Genomic DNA, 16,029 nt, shown 5'->3' on the forward strand with positions numbered 1-16,029 from the left:
AAAGCTTAAAAAATTGAATTAATTTTTGTAATTTATCAAGGATACGGAATATCTCTGTAAATCATTTATGTTTAATTTTGTTTGACTTGTTCCTTTTAAAAAAAATTATTATTAATTTCAATGAAAGTTTACAGAGACTTTAGATTTCCATTCATTCATTGTTGCACTTTTCTCCCCTCCCAACCCTCCCCCCTAGTACACTACCCTCTTGGAAAAGCAAAAGAAAAATTTTTTAATTGTTTTACAATCGCTCCCCCCAGGTACACTCCACTATGCAGCCTTCGCTCTGGATTCCTGTCATGATGAAAATACCTAATAACATATTCCTTTAAAACAGTTTTCTCCCTCATCTGTTTCAATGCAGAATACATTATTGAACCCATCTTTCTCAGTCTCCCCCGCAACCCCTAGGTCAGTCCCGTTTTACAACAGTGGCCACCATGCAGTATTTGTCCTTTTGTGACTGAGATACTTCACTTAGCATAATGACCTCCAGAGTCACCCATTTTGAATAATATTGCATGAGTTCCTTGTTTTTCAATGCAGCCTAGTATTCCATTGTGTGAATATACCACAGCTTCTCTATCCATTGTTTGTTGATGGGCACTTAGGTTGTTTCCAACTCCTTGCTATTGTGAACAAAGCCACAAGAAACATGGGTGTGTGTATATATCTGCTTGGATGTCAGTTATGGTCTCTTTGTGGTATATTCCCAGTAGTGCAATTGCTTGGTAAAATGGTATCTCTATTTGCAACTTTTTGAGAAAGCACCATACTGCCTTCCACAGTGATTGCACCATTTTGTACTCCCACCAACAGTTCCATTTTCTCCACAACCTTGCCAGCATTTGTTGTTTGCTGTTCTGTTAAATTTTGCTACTCTGACTGGGGTGAGATGATAGTTGTTTTGTGACTTGTTCATATTTTTAAGCAGATTTTTTTTTCTAATGGTCATTCTCTCATCAGTTTCCAAAAAGTCTTTTTTTAAGGAAATTACTGATGTGTTTTCTGTCTTGGAAAAATTCCCCCAGATTTATCATTTGCATTTTAATTAAAGGGAGGGAAGGAGTGACTGAAAAGGTTAATGGTTTTTAATTTACATGTGGAAGCCCAGGAAGGAGCCATTTAAAGATCTGGAATCCAGAAGTGTGTTGCCTAATCTCCACTTCTATAGATCTTACCAGTATTTTCTGAAACCTGCTGCCATGTCTTTTGTGCTATCATATATGAGCTACCTCATAGCTGATTGTTAGCAGGTTTTTAGAGGCTATATATAAATTGTGAGAGAGGGAGTAGCCTATCTTTCTTTCTGGGAGAAACTACTGAGTTTGAACCACTTGCCTTTGAGTTGGCAACACAACTGTCACACCTCATAGCAGTCTCCAGTTAGGCTTCTGAGGCAGTGAATCTTTGTGGAAAAGACGACCATAACACACCTTGACACCAGAGCTCCTTATTCGTTCCTAGATGTCTTAACACCACATTTTCTTTTTTACTTAGCCATCATTAACTTTAGGGAACTCTCTAGTGGCTTAATTGTAAGGAAATGCGGTGGCAACTCAAAAGCATTAGGTTCAAATTCAACATCTACGCTGTGGCAGAAAGAACAGTTTTCTCCTGTACTGTTTACTGCCTCTGAAAACCAGCTGAGGCTCAGCTGTGAGTCAGTTCTATGACTCAAGGATACATAACAACATCAACATCATTAACCTAGAATTTGCAAAGCAGGCTCCTTGTTTTTATTGTGTGCTCTCAAGTTGGAACTGACCCATAGCTGACTAACCAGCAGGTTTTCAGAGACACTAAATTGCACGGGGTTTGGTTGGTTGATTGCCCATCCTCCCGTAGAGCAGCTGGTGGATTTGAACTGCATGCCTTTGGAATTTCAGCATAGCTTCTTATCATTGGGCCTCCAGAGCTCCCTTAGAGCAGAGCTTTAGACATGAAATAATTAATTTACCCAAGTCATGTCGAAGGTAAGAAGTTAGAAGCCAGCACTTTTATTTACTTACATGTTAGATGTGCTATAAAATTACCTTTAGATTTATTCTTTTTCATATTCTTATTACCACCAAGTTGGAACCAACTAATAGTTGATCTTTCTTCAGATTTTCAGAGGCTGTAAATCACACAAGAGGTTGCACATCTTTCTTCTGAAAGAGCCGTTAGTGAAACCTTGAGAGAAGTGTGGCCTTTGGCTTAGTACAACTTTCTACAGTCTACATATAGTCTCTATACTATAGTCCCTTTTGTGTTATTAGATACCAACCATCCCATCGGTTCTAATTCGTAATGACCTGTGGACAACAGAACTATACGTAGGTCATCCTCTCACTCTGCTGTGCCCCCTGTGGTATGACATTTGATGGTCTGACTGCCCTTTGTACCTGCTGTGCCACTGCATCCCATTAAGGGTCTTAGCAAGTCTTCCCATCCTTCTACAGACCATTCTGTGTGTATTTTTCTGAGACAGACTTACTTGTTCTTTGACAATCCCAGGTATTCTTCACCAGCAGCATGATTCAAATGTATCAGTTCTTCAGTCTTCTTTTTTATTTTGTCCATCTTTTGTTAAAATGGTATTCTTGCTTTTTAAAACTTTAAAAGAGATCTTTGATAGGGGATTTGCTCATTACAATATATATTTGTTGTCATAACTGGTCTTTCACAAGGATTTGATTGTGGAATTGTGTCCTCTGCTTTTCTCAGGTTGTTGATGAGTCTTCTAATCCTCCTGCCACACTCTTCATGTAATCCAGGACCTAGGATTGTTTCTCAGCACACCGCTTGAAAAAGTATGGTGAAAGAATATAAACATAATGCACACTTTTTCTCATTTAAAACCATGTAATGCTGCTTTATGCTAATCAGCTGGTTGCCTTTTGATCTTGGTACATGAAAACAGTTTAGTATCCTGGAATATACATTTTTTTACTTTTTATCTATAATTTATTATGACCCACATCATTGAATGCCTTTGCATAATTGGTAAAACAAAAACTTTTTGGTATATGTCTGTCATTGACATTGATAATCCTCATTCTTCCTTTTTGGAATCCAGCTTTAATTTCTGGCAGTTCCTTATCTATAGGTTGTTCTACCCATATTTTAACTTAATTTTACTTGCATGTGATAATAATGATATAGTGTTATAATTTCAGTATTCTACTGAGTCACTTTTTTTTAATTGGAAAATAATATAATTTCTTCCAGTTGGTGGTTAGATAGCTGTCTTTCATGTTTCTTGACAGACAAATTACCATGTCTTGATTTTATCCACTTTTTAAAATAACTGATACTTTGTGAGTTCTTGAAACCTTGTTTTTTTAGCCAATTCCTTCATTTCAGCTTAGACTACTAATTTTCATCAGCATCATTTAATCCTTACATAGGTTGGTTAATGATCTGTTCCAAGTCAACCCTTGGCCTTCTTTGTTTTCAGCTTTTTCTTTCAATGACTAGTTATTATTAATGCATCCTGATTGCATGTTCAGTCCATTTTGGACTGCAGTAGTTAGATGCCATCAAGTTGAATATGACTCATAGCGGCCCTATGTACAACAGATCTGAACCCTGTCCTATCCTGCACCATCCTCACAATCTCCAGCATTCAGGCAGTCACTGTGTCAGGCCACCTGATTGTCTTCCTCTCCTTTGCTGTCCTTCCACCTTCCCAAGCATGATGTCCCTCTCCAATGAATAGCCTCTACTAGTAACATGGCTACAGCATGTGAGATAAAGAAAGCTTCATCATCTTTGCCTCCAAGGAGCAGTCTGATGGCATCATCTCCAAAACATGTCTGTTCTTTTAGCAGTCCATGGAACATTCAGCTTTCTTCTCCAACACTACAATTCAAAGATATTAATTCTTCTGTCTGCAGAGGTGGTAGAAATAATTTTTTAAAACTAATTTTGATAGTTGGTGCATAAATTTGAATACTGGTTCTATAACAGATCTTCCTTGTGTGTGTATAGGTACACTTTTCAGTCATATTACATGAGCAAACAAAGGTCTTTAACTGGCTGAAAGCTTTATTCCATCCCTGTCCTTAAGGTAGATTTGACTTAGAAGAGACAACTTCCTCAATTCTATTTTGCCTTTCTCCTTGAGTTCTACTTTGCCTCATTCTCGGGCATTATTTTATTAGACAATCTTCTGCTATTATTCTTATTTTAAAACTATGTATTAAAATATTTGAGACAGACATACACACACAGAGTATTATAAGTTGTACAATAATGTAATAGGTCCCAGAAATCTAGGCTCCCAAAAACGATTACTTCCCAGATTTTTATCACTAGAGACTTGAATGTTTATTTTTTTAATTTTTTTTACAGCATATTCTTTCCATTTAATTTCCCTCCCCCCATTCATTCACTGTTGCACATGAATGTTTATTTTCACAGTCTTAACACAGAATAGGAATTTCCCCTTGTAAAATACATGCTACTTTCTTTGAGCTTCAGTTTACACTATTAGAAAACTGCAGTAGCCATTAATGAATTTTGGCTACAGAGGTATGTTCTTGTCTTGTTGTCACCCAGTATTTTGATTGAGAATAGGGGCTGTTGCTCTGGAGGAATGTTTTCGTTTTCTTAGGTCCTCATTTCCAAATGTCTAAAATAAAGAAATGGAATTAAATAAACTCAAGGTTTTTATCAACTATGAATTTGTCTAGGAAGTAAAGATATAGTACGTTGCAATGTGGGAGAAAAATGGACCTGGTTTTTGGCGATGGACTGAAAGAGCCATATGAGAGCCTCTGGCATTTTGGGGGAGAATGAGAATCAGCAGTACCACCTACACATAAGTACTTGGGACGAATCTGAAAAGGCATGTATTTTTTTCTCTAAACAGCTGCCAGACCACTTCTCCATTATAATGGGGACAGCAGTATGACAAAATCTGAATTGTTGATTTGTGATACTTAAGTCTTTTTATTTCAAAGCATATTGGCAGGAATGACTTTAAATTCTCACTTAGAGCACTTCTAATTTGAAAAAGGAAAATCCTTCAGGTACAGCCTCATTTGGCAGAGTGGTTGGGAGCAAGCATCTTGGGGAGGCTTTCTCAAGAATGAGTGGTTTTCTATCTTTTTTTTTTTTTTTTTTTTTTTTTTCTATCTTGGAATCGTACACTGTCCACTAAAATCTAGGGGTCTGGGGTGGGTTGGCTTTGAAGCTTTTTAATAATTTTATATTAGTTTGCATACAAAATGCATATAATTGTTTCATTCATATACACTGTGATTCACACATTTCCTTTATTCCCATTCTGTTTCATATGCTCATTCCCAAACATTAAATTATTATAAAATCAGTCACCATCAATCTATGCTCTCTATTATCCTATCTTTTCAAGTTTTCACTGATCGTTCCTGATTCCTTCACTCCCTCCCTCTACCCACAAAACTTTGTGACCCTTTGATTTCCCCTCTCAGCCCCTTAGTCCCTCCCTTCCCTATCTGGGTTCCCATGCATGTTTTACTAGTTAACTTTCTACTTTGGCAATAATGGTCTAGTGCAATATTTATCCTTATGAGACTGGATTAGTTCACTCTACCTAATGCTCTCCAGTGTCTCCTATGTTATATAGTATTTTTCAAAATTGTTGCTTATGAGTGCTGCGTAGTATTCCATTGTTGAATTTTTTTAAAAATAATTCAAAGATGCACCACAACAAGATAAACAACCCAATTGAAAAGTGGGCACAGTATGAGCAGACATTTCACCAAAGAAGATGTTTAGATGGCCAACAAGCACATGAAGAAATGTTCAAAATCCTTAGCTCTAAGAGAGATGCAAATGAAAACAACTATGAGATATCGTCTCACCCCAGTAAGAATAGCAAAATTTAACAGAACAGCAAATAAATGCTGGTGAGGTTGGAACCCTTATTCACTGTTCTTGGGAGTGTAAAATGGTGCAGCCACTATGGAAGGCACGATGGCACTTTCTCAAAGAGTTGTGAATAGAAATACAATTTGACCCAACAATTCCACTACTGGGAATATACCCCAAAGAAACCATAACTGCACCCAAGCAGTTATATGCACACCCATGTTTATTGCTGCTTTGTTCACAATAGCAAAGAGTTGGAAACAACCTAAGTGCCCGTCAACAAACGAATGGATAGAGAAGCTGTGGTATATTCACACAATGGAAATACTACGCTGCATTGAAAAACAGGGAGCTCATGAAATAATTATACAAAATGAGTGACCCTGGAGGACATTATGCTGAGTGAAATATCTCAGTCACAAAACGACAAATACTGCACAGTGCTACTGTTGTAAAACAGGACTGACATGGGGGTTGAGGGGAGACTGAGAAAGATGGAATAAATTATGTATACAGTATTGAAACAGATGAGGTTAAGAACTGTTTAAAAGGGATATATGATTAAGTATTATTGTCATGACAGGAGTCCAGAAAGAAGGCGGCATAATGGAGTGGACTTGGGAGGGATTGTATAACAATGAAAAAATTTTTCTTTTACTTTTTAAAGAGAAAAGCGAGCTGGAGGGTGGGGGTAGACTGGGAGAAAAGTGCAACAGTGAATGTATGGAAATCCAGAGGCTTTGTAAATTTTCATTAAAATTAATAATATTTTTTAAAAAAAAAACAAGAATCCAAAGATGGTTGATACACGTTTCATTTTTTTTTTCCTACCTAATTTTAAAAGTTGGGGTTTTCATGGAAATTTCCCCCCTTCTTTCTTCAGCTGCCCAGTGAGAAAGAAAAGGCTGACTGAAGCCGGGCTCTCTCCTGGTCCTACCGACTGGATTCTTTGTGCACATCAGGAAGTAGAGGGTCATGGAGTAAATCCATGCTCTGGTGGTAGCCTTTCTCCACCTGGCATGTTAGATGTGCTCTGTGAAGAAATGGATCAGACAACTGTAGAACCACAGTGTGAAGTTGCCCGAAGGAGGCTTCAGGAGATTGAGGACAGGTAAGTGGTCAACTGATGGAGCAGACATGGTGCTTTACAAATTGGGGCACACCATGTGTATACTGTGCAGGTTAACCTGAGCTCTAAGTCTCAAAGAGTAGAGTGGAACATTTACTATCTCTGCATCTTAATCTTTAGGGTTTTTATTTATGAGATAATTTTCTGCAATACTTTCTTTAAAAATTTGATTATATCTTACGTAAAACTTTTTTTTTTTACTTGACCTATTGCATGGCTCTTTTTACACATACTTTTTTCCCCACCAACTTCCCCCCCTAGTTTGTATATTACTAGTTTATTATAAAAGGGAAAAGACATATGGAGGTTATTTATGTGTTGAAAGATTTTAGAACTTCAGTGGAATGAGCAGCTTCATGTATAACTCAGTCTACATATTTCCCAAGAATGTCACTATCTTTAAATAAGAAATAATCCTTGTCATCTATAACTACTTTGGTGCCTCCATATTCTGGGAGGAGAACTTGACTGCAACTTTCATACTAGCTAGTTGACCATCTCCACCCTTTCCTTTAGATCCCGGTCCAACAGCTAGTACTGTTGTTTGCAATAATTTTACTTGATATTTTTCTGGAAGATATTTCTTCTCCCAGAATATGGAGGCACCAAAGTAGTTAGAGACGACAAGGATTGTTTCTCATTTAGAGATGGTGACATTCTTGGGAGGTATGTAGACTGAGTTAAAATCACTACTGAAGTGGCATTACGTGAAGCTGCTCATTCCATTGAAGTTCTGGACTCCTTTGGTTACGATTCCAGCTGTGCACTTTCCCACCAATACCCATTCAAAAAGAGAAAGAAACTTTGTAAAGACCTGTCCTGCCCTGGTCGTTGCAGCTTGCATCCCACTCCCAGTAGTTACCACAAGGAGGGCTTTTACCCAAACGTTTAGATTTTAACTTTTACTGCAGCACTTGTTGGGGTTGTTGGATTTTTTTGTTGTTTTTGTTTACAAAAAAACCCTGCAACCAAAAAACAAGATTTCCCATTTGCTACAACAATGCATAGTGTTGTTGAATGCCAAAGAATCAGCTCTATGTACAACAGAACTGCTCAGTCTTGGAACATCTTCATAATCTTGCTGTGCTTAAAGCCCATCGTTGCAGCCACTATGTCAGTCCATCTCATGGCTTGTCTTCTCTTTCTTTGATCTCTCCTTGACCAGCTGTGTTATCTTTGCTCAAGGACTAACCCCTCCTGATAACATGCCTAAAGTATATGAGACAGTGTCTCACCATTTTCACTGTCAAGGAGCATCCTGGCTGCCCTCATTCTGAGACACATTTACTTAGGATTTTTCAAAGGTCAGCCCATAATCAGTCTACCTACCTATCTATCTATCTATATCTATCTATCTCTGTAAAGATATAGATAGATAGATAGATAGATAGATAGATAGATAGATAGATAGATAGATATCTCCAGTGTAACAGTAGTTTGACTAAATAACTTTTCCTTCTCTTAATTAGGATAATTGATGAAGATGAAGAAGTTGAAGCTGACAGAAATATTAGCCATCTCCCCAGTCTTGTCCTTTCTGATACGATGAAAACAGGTTTGAAGAGGGAATTTGAAGAAGTCTTTACGAAGAAAATGATTGAGTCCATGTAAGTTTTGATGCCTGATTTCTCTTTAATTATGTTCTTTAAAGGGGAAACCCAGTGTATCTAGACAGTTCCTGTTTGGGTTTTTTGTTTGTTTGTTTTTGTTTGTTTGTTTGTTTAGTTTTATGTGTGTGTACCATCAAACCAGATTTGACTGGTACAGGAGGAGATTAGATTGTCCCTCCTTCCCCGGCAGAGCATCTGGTGGATTTGAACCGTCCGCCTCTGGGATTGTAGTTGCAGCTCCTTGCCACTAGGCCATCAGAGCTCCCCTGACAGTTCCTGTTTTATCCTAGTCATTCCTTTTTTTTTTTTTCTGACAATCAGGCAAGCAAAAACATAGCAGGTTTTATAGTTATCCTGTCGGAGACAAGCCTGTTCTTTAGTTTATTGGTGTGAGTAGATGCTATACAAGCAGAAATTTGAAGTATTGCCTTTTTAAAAAAAAAATAATATATTTTTTATTGATATTTTAACAAAAGTTTACAGAAAACTTGGATTTCCATTCATTCACTGTTGCACATTTTTCTCCCTAGCCCACCCTCCCAGTGTGCTTTTCTCTTTAAAAAGATTCTTTCATTGTTGCACACTTTCTTCCCTTCCCAGTCCACTTTTCTATGCATCTTTTATTCTGGGCTGTTGTCATGCAAATAATACCTAATCATATATTCCTTTGGAACAGTTCTTTTCCTCATCTGTTTCAATGCAGTGTTGATTACTTATCCCCTCTTTTCTTAGTTTCTCCCATTCTCCATGTCAGTCTTGTTTTATAACAGTGGCATTATGCGTTATTTGTCTTTTTTATTGATTTAATTAATTAATGTGTGTACCGTCAAATCGGATCTGACTGGTACAGGAGGCGATTGTTCCTCCCTCTTCAGCAGAGCATCTGGTGGATTTGAACTGCACACCTCTGGGATTGCAGTGCAGTTTCCTGCCACTAGGCCACCAGAGCTCGCCATGTCCTTTTATGGCTAAGATATTTCACTCAGCATAATGTCCTCCATGGTCACCCATTTTCTATAATATTTTATAAGTTCCTTGTTTTTCAATTCTGCGTAGTATCCCAGTGTATGAATATACATACCACAGCTTCTCTATCCATTCACTTGTTGATGGGAAATATTGCCGCCTTAATTCTTGATTGAAGTCCTGAAATACACTGGAGGTGCACTGCATCTAGTATTTGGGAAGAGAATATGGCAAAAGAGAGTTCATTAATTTATATTTTTGTGATAGGTTATAGGAATCACATTTTGAAACTGCTTGTTTACCTAACCCTTTCAATTATCTAGGAACAATGATGATTCTTAAGAAACAGTAGTAAAAGAGGAGCTCTGGTGGCCTAGTGGCAAGAAGCTGCACTGCAATCCCAGAGGCTCACAGTTGGAATCCAGATCTGATGTGACGGTACACACACACACACATAATAAAATAAAAATTGAAAAAAAAATTAAAAATAAAAAAAAAAGTAGTAAAAATAAGATTACAGACCAAAAGTCATGTTCTCGCTCACAGAGTAGCTCCTCAGGGCCTTTTGTGGAGATATCTAGCTATTTAAGTACGGTGAGCTTCCTTAGCAGGTTTCCTAAGTTATTAGAGAAGAAAGAGGGGAGAAGAAAATTCGTAGCATCCATTAGGGACAGTTAGTACTGTAAGAGAGTAAAAGTGGAGACTAGAAAGCAAACATTAAAAATATAAAGCCCACTGCTGTTGAGTCAGTTCCAAACTTGAGACCACCCTCCATCAGGTTTCTGAGGCTGTGAATCTTTTCTCGGAGGATAATATCTTTTTCCTGTGAAACAGCTGGTAGACTAAAAGCACCAACTCCTAGTTAAAGACTGTGACATACATAGCAACTGCACCACCAGCCCAGAGCCCATTAGCATAAGAACTATTAGACCTGTAAGCCTGGTAAATCTTGAGCCTAAAGATCCCAAATTGTTGTTACTCTGTGTGTAAAATAATATGCAAATTAGAAAATGCTGTTTAGGTATTTTTCGTCTTTGTTAGACACAGTTGAATTTATTTGAAACACTACAGTAGAACTGTCCCATTGGGTTTTCCAAGCCATTATCTTCACATCTTTATCCCACAAAACCAGAACTACCAGGTATATTTGGAACTATCTTCTTGTTAGCAGCCATCCTCTTAACTATTACCACCAGGGTCATTTTTAGGTATTTAGATCTTGAAAATAAATAGATTTGGTCTTAAAATGAAGATACATTTCAGAGAACTGAAAATGCATTTTAGAACCCCAGCTCCCGTGATCGTGGCTGGTCCCTTAGGCATTGTTGCCTGTGGATACAAGAGAAGTGGTTGTGCTTAGAGCTCCAGCTACTGCTAGGTTTTTAGATCACAGAGCTTTGTCCTAGCTTAAGGTTATGATGAAGCTCCATAGTCCTGAGAGTAGTAGGTAAATAGTATAATAAAGAGTAAGGAGTTCATGTTGCCCTCCAGCCTAATACATAGCACTTTTTGCTGTAAACTAGCCTTTGAGAATGTTACTCTTTGATAGTGTTTCATTTTTACTTACTTGTCTTTGGGTATCAGAAACCCATCAGTGCCAGGGAAGGTGCATAATCATTTTGCCTTAACTGAAAAGCATTGTCCTTAATAGCTAACTTAAATGGAAGCCTTCTTTTTCTTTCTTTCTTTTTTTTTTTCAGCTTGGTGGTTTGCTCTTTATTGATGTGCCTCCTACCTCCCCCTCTCCACAATTTCAGTCCTTTCCATATACCCCCAGAGAGAAGGTAAAGAAAGGGATTGTTGGGGTTTGAACCCCTTGTATACTTAGAAACCAGAACAGCAGACTGGATGTAAGACTGACAACCTAGAAGTCTGAAGCAGAGTAGGAGAGATGACAGAAAAGTGAAGGAAAGAGAAAGGAGGTGCTGGGGACCATCTCCACCATTACCCCTCTTAGAGGGGCTAGAGAAAAAGCCTCAAGCAGTAAGTAGTACAGGTCTTGAATAGGGGAAGGTGTTGAGCCTGAAGAAAGAAGGGTAGGTCAAGAAGGCGCGGGGGTGGGGGTGGTACTTTTCTCTATGTAGAATGGGAGCCCCCAAATTAACCCCTGAATACTTTTTAATGTATTGTTGCTTTTATTCTTGTGTTGGAACCAACTCTTGGCTGATCCTTCAGGTTTTCAGAGACCATGTATGACTCGCCCATCTTTTCCCAAGGAACAGTTGGTGGATTTGAACCATGTGCCTTTAGGTTGGCCACCACAGATCCACAGATCCCTGCTGTACTTAAAAGTACCAGTAAAACTAGGTGCCTTAGTTACAGAATTACATGCCCAACTCTGGAATTTTATGTATTTAGGTGATCTTCCTGAAGAGCAGTTTGAATTGTAAATCTCCTATTTTAATGCCATCGCTTCCTACCTTAAGTTATTAAGTAGCAAACTTTAGCTTTTCGCACTTAATTCTTTATTTTCCCATCAGTTGTTTTCTAAAAAATTCATGGTTTATGTCATAGGAGCCGCCCTTCCATGGAGCTGGTGCTCTGGAAACCTCTCCCTGAACTCCTTGCTGATAAGCCAAAGCCATCAACTGATGCTAAGAACTACCCAGGAGAGAGCCAGACGAAGCATGCAGCTGCTGGCCCTGCCTTCCCTCAGAGAACTGATCTCTTCTTGGAAGCACGGCCATCAGGGGGGCCACTTTACGAGAGTGTGCAGACAGCTGCTTGCACAGAAGAGGAGATGGAACTCTAGAAACCATTTTCTACACTAAAGTTTTCAGATTTTACATGGTTCCTGTGTTCAGTCATGAGCATACTTGTGTAGGAACTTGAAAGGCTTTATGAAACGGGTGTAGTAAGATCTCCACCTGTGATATAGGGTGAGACTCTTCAATTTGGGTAGCCATTTATTGAACTCATCTTTTTGCCAAGGAAGTTTTTCTCAAGAGAATAAGCTATTTTTAGGGGACTTTTATTAAAGAAAAGTCACAGCCACTATATAAAAGAAAATGCAGAAATGGTATGAGTAAAGTGGCTTAATTTACCTATTAGATTGGCTAAACCATTCAGAGGTGGAAAATATTCTCATTGACATAGGTTAGTTGGGTTAAGAAAGGAATATAGCTACAACTCACAGTTGAGTCTATAGCTTAGTCTGTGGACAGCTCTTTTTACAGTGGTGACTATATGTAATTGGAGGAAAGACAGCAGTAGCTAAGCCTGTTAAGAAGTTGAAAGGGATCCTTGAAGCTTGCCTATTAGTTGTCAGTTCAGAATAGCTGTATTGATTTAATAATAGCCAGTTGTAATGGTGGCTCGTCTCTTCACCTCTGAAAAGGTTATGAAAACACAAGAGTTTTCCTTCAGAGCTATTTTTTTTGCCTTGTGCTACTGTTTCACTTTGGTTCCCCCACATAATTTATAAGCCTGGTTATTCAGTAATGTTTACAAGTCAGTTAACTTTGAATAATAGTTAAGACTAAAGTTACCCATGTGCATACTGGCTATGGGAAAAGCATCCTAAGGAAATGCTGTGTCAGTGAAACCTGAAATGGGGAGGGGGAAGCGTTATACCAGTATTAGCTTGTTAAAGTTTTGGGATTTTGTATTGTTCTAAAATTGTAGTTTAGAAAATAACTGAGAACATAGAGACAAGTGTTACTGAGATAGCCAGTTTGTGTGGTGCTTAAAAGTATTGTGCAGTGAGGTGAAATGTTACTAGAAGGAGCTTCCTGTTCTCAGGGAGCCTTCACTTCTTTAATACCTAAACCAGGCTCAAGATGGTCTTTGGGGATAACCATGGTTGAAGTTTTTAATTTCTCAGGAAGAGCTCTTCTGTGTGACAAAGGTCTCTAGTGCATAGGAAAATGAGTTTCTTTACTACAACCAAATACCTGTTAGAATTTGTAATTGAGAAAAATACCCTTTCATCACAGAGCAGGAGGATCACTCCAATTCTTTGTTTTGAGTTTCTTCCCGCATTTATTGGAATTTGATACCTTATGTACAGAGGGTAGGGGATGGTTTATGCTGTATTGAGGTGAATTTTCAGAAACCAGTTTGGAGGCATCTTTAAAACCATGCTGAAAGCCTTTCCCTTGTTACAGATGGTGTAGCAGTCACAAGTCTGTTAGCTGGACTTGTTTCTTTTCTTGGCCTGTTGTTCCTGCTTTCTCTGTTTCTGTCTGGATAGTCAGGAAAAGATTTAATGTTTAATATTTAAACAAAATATTTAATGTCTGCACAGTAAAATTAAACGAACTTCATACCAGTGTTGAAACCAGTTGGACACCAGCTAATAGTTTCTTAATCTCAGACTTAGAGATGAATGTAAACTGTATTCTGTTGAAATGTGCACGTGTTTGATTCATGCCGTTTGAAAAATTCCTGCCTTGTCATTGTTTAATGGGACCAACTTGTAAAGTGTGTAACCATAAGTCTCCATGCCAAGAAATTTATTCTAGTACAACTCAAAACATAAAGTAGCTGTCCAGAGTTGGAAGTTTGTCCCTATGTTTGGGTGGACATTGAAATGAGTTTTCCAAAGAAGAGCCCCCAAAAAACTGATCAATAGGAAATGTGGGGCAGGCCTCTGATCACTGATCTGTGAGAGGGGGGAAAAAAGGCCCCCAAACAAGGCTGTGACACTATTGCTAGATAGCAGAGAGAAGGAAGATTCTGTTCATTACAATCCAAACAGAACTTCTTTGAGGAGTCAAGTTAATGATCTGATATTTATTTCTGCAGGAAAATAGATGCTCGGTTTTGAACTTTATCTTCTTGCGTATGTTTGAACCAAGTTTATTTTCATCTTGTGGTGCTTACCCTCTGAGCTGTCTCCCTTGTCCCAGTACTGTGCTTTCTTTTTCTAGTGTGTTGGAGGGTTTTTTTGCCTTTACATTTTCTTCCTAGGTCTCTTTGGTTTTATATAACTTCTGCAGCATGGATCAAACAGTGGCTTAGTATACTAAGGTGTGAAGAGAAAAAATTATCTAAAGCAGTGAGCTTTAATGAACAAATGTATATTTTCTCTAAGTTTGAGTAGGATGTGTATGGGGTTTTTTGGTGTTTTTTAATTAATATGAAGACAGACCAATTCTCAAATATTAGTTACCTTAAAAACTGTTCTTGAAAAAGTATAAAGATAAAATTTAGAAAAGTAAGTCAAGTGGAGTCAGAACCAAGAGAAATTTAACCAGCAAAGTTGTTACTTTATATCTGAAATTTGGTTTGATTTTATTTTTCAGTGATGACAAGAATGGTGTCATTATGGGAAAGTTCTGGAAAATGTTGTCAATTGTATTTTAAATTGAGAATCTGGTGTTTCTATATTTTATCGTTTTCAATAAAACTTAAGTGTTTTGGACTTTCTGAGATATTTGTGTTACTACGGGAAATCAAATGCCACTTTGATTTTCTTTAAATCGTAGTTTACAAAGCAGCATTTTCATATCAGTTATGTGCTCATTTGAAGTTTATTCTATTAGGTTAAAGGTAAACTTAATAAACCAGCTGTTTCCAAAACAGGCAGACTATTTTACCATCCTAATCCCACAGGATGTTTTCCACTCCAAGTCAGTCACTACTGTTGACTTGTGAGCATTTCAGTGGCTGTGGTGAAGTGTCTTCAGAAACAATCAGATGTGGAGTGGAAAAACAGCAGAGTTCACAGCAGCTTTGAATCTTTAAAATGCAGAGACATAACGTGATCGGCTTCATAATTGTTAGAGGATGTTTCATGACCATTCCTTTCTTAAATTGACAGGTCACCAGGGGGCAGTGTTGCCTGCATCTTTACAACCATATTTTGGCTCACTGTGGACTCCTGATTTTTTTTCAGTGTAAGTTTGCAGCTGAGCTTGAGCTACAATTACAGAAAATAGGATACTTTATTTTTATTAGAATGTGAGAATCACATCTAGACGTCTGGTTTTTTTGCTCAAAAAGTTTGGAAACTTAAGGCTAACTAGACAGTATTATAATCCATCTCACCAATTTGATTGTTCTTTCTAGTTACCTGGATAACGAGTTGCACTGCCAACCAACAGGCAAGCAGTTCAGATTCACAAGTTGCTCTGCGAGAGAAAGATGGGTCATTTCCCATGCAATTTACAGCCTCTGAAAAAGGGAGTTGACTTTGACTCGATGGCAATGAGTTTGAGTTGGTTTTTCTGTCTTTGTGGCAATACCTGACAGGTTGGTCATCCAGAGTTTATTGAAATGATAAGGTATTTTCAGGCAGAGTATTTATCTGCTTAGTTCAAATCTAGCACTGTTAATTAATTCACTGATTCCTCAGAACACAGTGGCATCTTAGAGGCAAGCTAAGTACAGTTAGGATACAAAGATTATAGCAAGACACTAATGTCTTTCAGTAGCAGGTTGATGGGTAAACAAGCTAGTCTTCTGTTCCTTTTTTTTGTGTGTGTACCATCAAGTTGGAACCAACCCGTAGCTGACCGTCCAACAGTTTTTTTTTAAATT

General features: G+C 38.0%; 1 protein-coding gene across 3 annotated transcripts in view; it reads left to right on the forward strand.

The window, feature by feature from the left end:
- The window catches only part of CCDC117 (coiled-coil domain containing 117), a 16,391-nt gene extending 4,093 nt beyond the window's left edge, over positions 1-12,298 (forward strand). For 2 of the 3 annotated variants that reach the window (XM_006890474.1, XM_006890475.1), the window contains 3 exons: positions 6,725-6,952; positions 8,440-8,577; positions 12,061-12,298. In XM_006890474.1, the coding sequence (XP_006890536.1) occupies positions 6,725-6,952; positions 8,440-8,577; positions 12,061-12,298 (604 nt within the window). The remainder of the gene's footprint in view (positions 1-6,724; positions 6,953-8,439; positions 8,578-12,060) is intronic. The other variant, XM_006890476.1, reaches the window with a different exon arrangement.
- Positions 12,299-16,029: the final 3,731 nt, after the last annotated feature.

The sequence above is a fragment of the Elephantulus edwardii genome, unplaced genomic scaffold (assembly GCF_000299155.1).
Source record: "Elephantulus edwardii isolate Elephantulus edwardi_28Jun2011 unplaced genomic scaffold, EleEdw1.0 scaffold00089, whole genome shotgun sequence".
NCBI lineage: Eukaryota > Metazoa > Chordata > Mammalia > Macroscelidea > Macroscelididae > Elephantulus > Elephantulus edwardii.